Source organism: Oncorhynchus nerka, linkage group LG11 (assembly GCF_034236695.1).
Source record: "Oncorhynchus nerka isolate Pitt River linkage group LG11, Oner_Uvic_2.0, whole genome shotgun sequence".
Lineage (NCBI taxonomy): Eukaryota > Metazoa > Chordata > Actinopteri > Salmoniformes > Salmonidae > Oncorhynchus > Oncorhynchus nerka.
In genome coordinates this window covers 57,391,084-57,400,616 of record NC_088406.1, presented here as the reverse complement: position 1 = coordinate 57,400,616, position 9,533 = coordinate 57,391,084, and the positions used below count along the sequence as shown (strand labels likewise).

The following is a 9,533-nucleotide window of genomic DNA, read 5'->3' as shown; positions in this document are numbered from 1 at the left end:
TGACGGATATCCATTAGCTGTAGATATGTGATAGTGATGGAGTCGGGGCCTGATGGCACACAGTGTGCTGTGAAATCTGAAACGATTGTAATGTTTTCAAATTGTATAAACTGTCTTAATTTTGCTGGACACCAGGAAGAGTAGCTGCTGCTTTGGCTAATGGGGATCCATAATAAATACATCAGACAACAGCCCAATCTCTATGATCATCAGAATGAGAGGGACAGAAAGAGGTGGCTTCTCTACCTTATTTTTCCTATGTTGTGGGATCAGAGGATAAGTGTCAGAGGATCAGTGAGTGAGTGGTGAGTGGAGATTGTCAAACATTTAAGTGATCTAAACTAGATCTAAACTAGACCGTACTCGTTTCCAAGTGGCCTCACACACTCCCTAATGTGAGTAAGAGGGACGAGGGAGATCATATTTCTATTCTCACTTGGGCTTCAGAGTTGCGCAGTGGTCTAAGGCATGGCATCTCAGTGCTAGAGGCATCACTACAGACCCTGGTTCGATCCCAGGCTGTATCACAACCGGCCATGATCCGGAGACCCATAAGGCGGCACACAATTGTCGTCCTGGTTAGGGGAGGATTTGGCCAGGGTAGGCCATCATTGTAAAATAATAATTTGTCCTTAACTGATTTGCCTAGTTATATAAAGGTTAACTCTTAAGGATCCGCCCCTTTTTTCAATTTTCGCCTAAAATGACATACCCAAATCTAACTGCCTGTGCTCAGGACCTGAAGCAAGGCAATAAATATTCTTGATACCATTTGAAAGGAAACACTTTGAAGTTTGTGGAAATGTCAAATTAAAGTAGGAGAGAATACAACACATTAGATCTGGTAAAAGACAATACAAAGAAAAAACATGTTTAAAAAATAATACTTGTACCATTATCTTTGAAATGCAAGAGAAAGGCCATAAGGGATTATTCAAGCCCAGGTGCAATATAGACTATGGCAACTAGATGCCAGGAGTGTATGGCAACGTTTTAGACTGATCCAATGAACTATTGCATATCTATTCAAAATGTTGTATCAAGACTGCCCAAATGTGCCTAATTGGTTTATTCATACATTTTCAAGTTCATAATTGTGCACTCTCCTCAAACAATAGCATGGTATTCTTTCACTGTAATAGCGACTGTAAATTGGACAGTGCAGTTAGCTTAAATTCTTGTTAATCTATCTGCTCATATCAGTTATGTCTATGTCCTGGGATTTATTTTTGTTTCCTACAACCTCATGCTAATCACATTAGCCTACATTAGCGCAATCATCTCGAGGAAAGGATATCGTTCCTCTAGAGGTTACATTTTTAAAAGATATTATTAAAAAGTTGTTTAGAATACACACAGAACCTCATGAATAGAAAAAGTAGATTTTAATAACAGTCACAAACATATGTGATGTGGTAAAACATTCAAACAGCTTTTTAACAAAAACATCATCTCCACACTCCCCCCCTTCCCTGCCACCCCCTTCTGCCCCCCATACCCGGCATCTGACCCCTCACCCCGGACCCCTGACTAGTTACCCGGGACACTCCAGAGTTCCGGAGGAGTGGTTCGCTCTTCTTCAGGCGGCTCGGCTTCTCCTCACACTCACCATCAGACCTATACAGACCGGACAGAGGACTTTTATAAATGAAGAATGTGTTCACTTTGTTTTGTAAATATTGTGTACATTTGTGTTTCTCTGTTCAATAGGTAGTGTGCTGTATTTTATTTGTTTGATATTGTATTTTACTTTTTATGTATTTCATGAAATTGGACAATACTGGTCAAAAGTTTTAGAACCTACTCATTCTTGCGGTTTTCTTTATTTTAATTATTTTCTACATTGTAGAATAATAGTGAAGACATCAAAACTATGAAATGACACATGGAATCAAAAGTGTTAAACAAATCAAGGTCATCTGATGCAACACTCCACCACTCTCCTCTTTTGTAAAATAGCCCTTACACAGCCTGGAGGTGTGTTTCGGGTCATTGTCCTGTTGAAAAACAAATCATAGTCCCACTAAGCCCAAAACCAGATGGTTTGCATAATGCTGTGGTAGCCATGCTGGTTAAGTGTGCCGTGAATTCTAAATAAATCACAGACAGTATCACCAGCAAAACAACCCCACACCATAACACCACCACGCGTTACGGTGGGAAATACACATGCAGAGATCATCCGTTCACCCACACTGCATCTCACAAAAATCTCCAATTTGGACACCTGACCAAAGGACAAATTTCCACCGGTCTATTGTCCATTGCTCTTGTTTCTTGGCCCAAGCAAGTCTCTTCTTCGTCCTTTAGTAGTGGTTTATTTGCAGAAATTCGACCATGAAGGCCTGATTCATGCAGTCTCCTCTGAACAGTGTATGTTGAGATGTGCCTGTTACTTGAACTCTGTGATGCATTTATTTGGGCTGCAATTTCTGTGGCCAGTAACTCTAATGAACGTATCCTCTCCAGCACAGGTAACTCTGGGTCTTCCACTCCTGTGGCGGTCCTCATGAGAGCCAGTTTCATCATAGAGCTTGATGGTATTTGCGACTGCACTTCAAGAAACTTTCAAAGTTCTTGAAATGTTCCGTATTGACTGATCTTCATGTCTTAAAGTAATGGACTGTTGTTTCTCTTTGCTTATTTGAGCTGTTCTTGCAATAATATGGACGGGTGGCTATTTGAAGAATCTCAAATATAAAATATATTTGGATTTCTTTCACACTTTTATGGTTACTACATATGTGTTATTTCATAGTTTTGATGTCTTCACTATTATTCTACAATGTAGAAAATAGTAAAAATAAAGAAAAACCCTTGAATGAGTAGGTGTTCTAAAACTTTTGACTGGTAAGGTATATACAGGTCTCCCTCCAAAGAGACACTGGTCACAATGGTGACTCCTTGATTCAATTAAGGTAAATTAAAAAATAGACAATATGAAACTGTTAGAGGAAAATATAGTTTAGATGATCAATTATGTATACATTAATGATTAGAACCCTTCTATGCTAATACTTATGTTATGATTTGAAAAGTATGGGTTCTTAATTGTACTGTTACTGAAAATGTAAGCAGAAATGAATTGTGTCTGTGTCTCCTGGGAAAGGGATAAGATCGTTTTTCAAACTGATGAGAATGTTTTGGTTGGATTCCATTAGGGGAGAGGAGTTTATCCTTTAGACAGGTTGGAATGTAGATTTATGAGGGGAGTGAAACTATCTCCAGGACTGGATACTAAGCCATTGTAAGGCTGGGAGAGGGTGTGAAACTGATGACGTCATTTTATGTTCACTTTCTTTAAAATGTAATGTTCTTTGTATTTTGGGTCAGTACTCTCTGGAATTAAACGCTCTTTAACCTGGCTTTTAAGACTGGTCTCGATCTACTTCATGCATAATTAATGAACTTACAACTCATTAAATGAATTAGAAATGAGTGCTAATTGGTTTTGGCAATTAAAACATTTAAAGGAATTTAGAATTCCTCTATCAGAAACACAAACCTTAATACACACACAATATACAGCCACAATAAACCGCAGTCTGAATGCTCAGAGCTCCAATAACATTCTGAAATACAGCTTGTTAAATGTTTTGTTGTGGAAAGGTAGGTTCATAAGGGGTGTGTGTCTGTGGTTTACCCATGGGTCAGCTTAGAGAGCAACTGCAGAGAGCGCGCCGCCCTGTCAGGCTGGGAGGGGAACTGCGCCAGGAGAGACCTGAGCTGGGCTGACACCTGACCTGCAAACACACAGGGGTGGAGGTGGGTTTATAAACTGAAATTATATATATATATTCCCAGGCTATTTTTGTGTTTGTATATTTGTGTGTATGCAGCACACCTGTGTTAGTTGAATTGCATGTGGGGTGTCTGGTTTTGGCTCCAGGGGAGGAGGGAGTTTCCAGAGGGGCGTGAAGCTGAATCTTCACACTGTCCCACGATGACCCCAGACCTAAACACACACACACACACACCCTCCAGGTAAATAAAACACACATTATGCTTCACCACCCTTGAGATAAATATACCTTGTAATATTAGAATACTAGTTCCCAAGGTTACCTGTGTTGTCCTGAGCTGGACTCTCCACGGGCTCTCCTGGAGAACGATCTAACAACTGATAGAAAGACAGATGGAGAGAGGGGTCTCATTGGTTTTCCTTAATAGACAGTTCATAGCAGGGTTAAAAAGTGGGAACCGGGTTACCGAGACTTACTAAGATTTAACACCCAAACCCACTCGCTTTCTACGAATAAATAACTGTGAAAAGCCGATAAATAAGCTTAACAAGTCACATAATAAGTTGCATGGACTCACTCTGTGTGCAAAAATAGTGTTTAGTATGATTTTTTAATGACTACCTCATCTCTGTACCATAAACATACAATTATCTGTAAGATCCCTCAGTTGATCAGTGAATTTCAAACACAGATTCAACTACAAAGACCAGGGCAGTTTCCCAACACTACAAAGATACAGGCGTCCTTCCCAACTCCCTTGCCGGAGAGAAAGGAAACCACTCAGGGATTTTACCATGAGGCCAATGGTGACTTTAAAACAGTTAGAGTTTAATGGCTGTGACAGGAGAAAACTGAGGATGGATCAACATATTAGTTACTCCACAATACTAACCCAATTGACAGAATTGTACAGAATAACAATATTCCAGAACATGCATCCTGTTTGCAACAAGGCACTAAAGTAAAACTGCAAAAAAAAAATGTGCCCTCAGGCCCATACTCCACTACCACATATCTACAACACAAAATCCATGTATGTTATCGTGTGTCTATGCATGTGTCTGTGCCTATATTTGTGCTTGCATCAGTTACCTGACGTAGAATAGAGTTCCATGTAGTCATGGCTCTATGTAGAACTGTGCCCCTCCTAAAGTCTGTTCTGGACTTAGGGACTGTGAAATCTTGTCTTGTGGGGTATGCATGGGTGCCTGAGCTGTGTTAGTCGTTTAAACAGACAACTCGGTGCTTTCAACATGTCAATACCTCTCACAAATACAATTTGTGAAGTCAATATCTCTATTTTGAGCCAGGATAGATATGATTAATGTTTGCGGTGCACATCCAAGGGCCAGCTGTGCTGCCCTGTTCTGAGATAATTGCAATTTTCCTTAGTCCCTCTTGATGGCACCTGACCAATTGACTGAACAGTAGTCCAGGTGTGACAAAACTAGAGCTTGTAGGACCTGCCTTGTTGATAGTGCTGTTAAGAAGGTAGAACAGCACTTTATTATGGACAGACATCTCACCATATCAGCTACAGTTGTATCAATATGTATGGACTCAGGGGGTTGAATACTTATCTAATCAAGATACAGTGCATTCGGAAATTATTCTTGACTTTATCCTTGACTTTTTCCACATTTTGTTACGTTACAGCTTTATTATGAAATTGATTAAATCATTTTTTCACTCAACACAATATACCCAAAAGTAAAAACAGGTTTTTAGAAATGTTTGCAAATGTATAAAAAATAATATGGAAATCTAATTTACATATGTATTCAGACCCTTTACTCAGTGCACCTTTGGCAGTTATTACAGCCTCGAGTTTTCTTGGGTATGACGCTACAAGCTTGGCACACCTGTATTTGGGGAGTTTCTCCCATTATCCTCTGCAGATCCTCTCAAGCTCTGTCAGGTTGCACAACTTTTTTCAGGTCTCTCCAGAGACGTTCAATTGGGTTCAAGTACGGGCTCTGGCGGGTCCACTCAAGGATATTGAGACTTGTCCCGAAGCGACTCCCACATTGTCTTGGCTGTGTGCTTAGGTATTCAGGCCAAAGAGTTTAATCTTGGTTTCATCAGACCAGAGAATCTTGTTTTTCATGGTCAAAGTCTTTAGGTGCCTTTTGGCAAACTCCAAGAGGGCTGTCATGTGCCTTTTACTGAAGAGTGGCTTCAGTCTAGCCACTCTACCATAAAGGCCTGATTGGTGGTGTGCTACAGAGTTGGTTGTCCTTCTAGAAGGTTCTCCCATCTCCACAGAAGAACTCTAGTGTGACCATGGGTCAATTATATATATATTTTGTGTGTTGTGACAAGGTCCATCATTACGACAGTCTATCATTACTTTAAGACATGAAGGTCAGTCAATACTGAAAATTGAGAACTTTGAAAGTTTCTTCAAGTTCATTAGTTACCAGCCTCAGAAATTGCAGCCCAAATAAGTGCAGAAATACACACATCTCAACATCAACTGTTCAGAGGAGACTGCATGAATCAGGCCTTCATAGTCGAATTGCTGCTAAGAAACCACTACTAGGTGAATGGATATTCTCATGTGTGGTTCCCACCGTGAATAATGGAAGAGAAGGTGTGATGGTGCTTTGCTGATGACGCCGATTTATTTAGAATTCAAGGCACACTTAACCAGTATGGCTACCACAGCATTCTGCAGCAACACACCATCCCATCTGGTTTGCACTTAGTGGGACTATCATTTGTTTTTCAACAGGACAATGACCCAAAACACACCTCCAGGCTGTGTAAGGGCTATTTGAACAAGAAGGAGGGTGATTGAGTGCTGCATCAGATGACCTGGCCTCCGCAAATCACCCGACCTAAACCCAAATGAGATGGTGTGGGGTGAGTTGGACAGCAGATGGAAGGGAAAGCAGCCAACAAATGCTCAGCATATGTGGGAACTCCTTCAAGACGGTTGGAAAAGCATTCCTCATGAAGCTGATTGAGAGAATGCCAAGAGTGTGCAAAGCTACTTTGAAGAATCTGAAATATATTTGGATTTGTTTAACACTTTTTGGTTAATACATGATTCTATATGTGTTATTTCAAAGTGTTGATGTCTTCACTACTATTCTACAATGTAGAAAATAGTAAAAATAAAGAAACACCCTTGAATGAGTAGGTGGGCACAAACTTTTGACTGGTACTGTATATATATGTCCTAGCCTACCTCTTTTAGGTGATACATTCAATGCAGTATTAGCCTTATATTTAGCTAATGAATGTGTTATACATAAGCTTCTAACTTAAAGCATCTTGTCTTTTGCACCTGCTCTCCACTGACCTTTCTCCTTAAAAAACGCTGCTTAGCTCTTGGAGTTCCGTAGAATAACTTGAAGGGAATTTTGTTGTTGAATTTCTTATCTTGTTGGGAATAGGGGGCAGTATTTTCACTTTGGATGAATTGCGTGCCCATAGTGAACTGCATCCTACTCTGTCCTAGATTGCTAATATATGCATATTATTATTACTATTGGATAGAAAACACTCTGAAGTTTCTAAAACTGTTTGAATTGTGTCTGTGAGTATAACAGAACTCATAGGGCAGGCAATCTTCTAAACAAGAAGTGAAATTCTGAATGTGGGTCAAATTTGACGTCATCGCCCCTTACCTTCCAAATAAGATATGGATCTGGTAGCACTTCCTACGCCTTCCACTATATGTCCTCATTCAGTAGAACGTGGAGCCTCTGGTGTGAACTTTGACCGAATGGGAGGGGAAATAGTCAATGTCTTAGCAGAATGCAATTTCCCTGTGGCACATTTGTCTGTGGGTGTCACCGTCGTTCCATTTGGCTGCAGATGAAAACGTATGATCCGGTTGGAACGTTATTGGATATTTATGAAAATAACACCCTGAAGATTGATTCTCTGCTTAGTTTGACCAGTTTATTCGACCTGGAATATATCTTTCTGAAGTTTTCGTCCGAGTTCTCCTGGACCAGCATCAGCTTTTGGGCACGTGAGCTGAAAGTGCTAGCAAACGCAGCTAATTGGACACTAGTATTGGGCATTATGGAACAAAACAACGATTTATTGTGGAACTAGGACTCCTTGCACTGTATTCTGATGAAAGATCATCAAAGGTAAGGGAATATTTATGATGTAATTTCGTATTTCTGTTGAATCCAAAATGGCGGAGAAATATATTTACGTCTGAGCGCTGTCTCAGATTATTGCACGGTGGGCTTTTTTCGTAACGTTTAAAAAAAATCTGACACAGCGGTTGCATTAAGAACCAGTGTATCTTTAATTATATGTAGAACATGTATCTTTAGTCAAAGTTTATGATGAGTATTTCTGTTATCTGGCGTAGCTTTCTATAATTCCTCCAGATACTTTGGAGGCATTTCTGAACATGGCGTCAATGTAAACTGAGATTTGTGGATATAAATATGCATATATTATCGAACAAAACATAAATGTATTGTGTAACATGTCATATGAGTGTCATCTGATGAAGATTTTCAAAAGGTTAGTGATTCATTTTATCTCTAATCCTGCTTTTGTGAATATCTCTGGCTGGGAAAAATGGCTGTGTTTTTTTTTTTTTGGTGGTGGTGGTCTAACAAATATATGTTGTGTTTTCGCTGTAAAACATTTTACAAATCGGACATGATGGGTAGATGAACAAGATGTTTATCTTTCATTTGCTGTATTGGACTTGTTAGTGTGAAAGTTAAATATTTCAAAATAATATTTTTGAATTCCCTGCGCGCAGGATTGCCTAGCCATAACAGGTTTAAACTAAGACTATTTGAAGAGGAATACGAGCTCTTGTTTGCTTAATATTAAATACAGCAGCTAAGCATGGGCCGGGGTATTTGGAAAAAGCCTCGGAATGGTTTTTCAAAAGCGTCAAAACTATGTAATATTTGTAGCTACTTTTTAATTAAATATCTTCAGTCAACTTGTGGAATATGTTAGGAGATAAAGATCATTGTGTTCTTCATTTCACCCGTCACATTATTATGAAGCTTGCGGTAGTCCCCGTTCCGTAAGCTTGATGTTTGTTTACAAGCGCACAACGATGAGGGAATGGAGACTTGGGAGTCACTCACTGTTGTGCAACATGCGCCAGGTGATCTAATTACAGTATGGAATTCACAACTAAATGTTTGCCAGCACAATATCTTATAACTATTAAGTTACCTGTCTAAAATGTGCTAAATGCATTTGGATTGCTAATTTAGTAACTAGTAAGCTATCTAGCTAAATGGTTAGCTTCTTACAAAATCAAGCATTTGCTTGGTAAAAACAGAGCCTTTGTTAGCTAAATATTTGTTTTGTGCGTGCAGCAAATTGTAAGTATAATTTTTGAGTTACTTGTATAGTTTACGCACGTCGCACATTAGGGGAAATAAGGTATAAGGTATATGCGTCAGACTAGTAATTCTAAAGATAAAAAAATAGACTATAATAGTTAAAAATGTAACTCAAATTTAATAGTAATCATTGAAAGGGTACACCCTGATGGTCATTGTTAAGCAATGCATTTCCTTCCCCAGCCACATTACCATCTATGCATCCTTCATATGCGCCGTTTAGCTAGCTCATTATTTACAATAGGAAAGGTGAATGGGGAAAAAAAGTTTGACGTTTTATTTAAAATTAAAACTATGCAAAGGCTTGAAAATTAATTTAGCCATTTTGCGCAGTGACCCAGTACCCAAACCAGACGCAACTGGTTTCAAGTGGCCAAAGACGGCATGCCATCTAGTGAAAGAACTGGGAATCAGACAGAGGATATATTAACAGCAAAGGAGA

The 9,533-nt window shown here is 39.3% G+C and overlaps 1 protein-coding gene across 4 annotated transcripts in view; it reads right to left on the bottom strand.

Annotated features, from left to right (window-relative positions):
• Nucleotides 1-1,368: 1,368 nt before the first annotated feature.
• cntrob (centrobin, centrosomal BRCA2 interacting protein) overlaps nt 1,369-9,533 on the bottom strand; it is a 44,097-nt gene continuing 35,932 nt past the window's right edge. For 3 of the 4 annotated variants that reach the window (XM_029673370.2, XM_029673368.2, XM_029673372.2), the window contains 4 exons: nt 4,066-4,120; nt 3,845-3,955; nt 3,644-3,743; nt 1,369-1,617 (listed from right to left, as the gene is read on the bottom strand). In XM_029673370.2, the coding sequence (XP_029529230.2) occupies nt 1,449-1,617; nt 3,644-3,743; nt 3,845-3,955; nt 4,066-4,120 (435 nt within the window). In that variant the 3' untranslated portion in view covers nt 1,369-1,448. The remainder of the gene's footprint in view (nt 1,618-3,643; nt 3,744-3,844; nt 3,956-4,065; nt 4,121-9,533) is intronic. The other variant, XM_029673373.2, reaches the window with a different exon arrangement.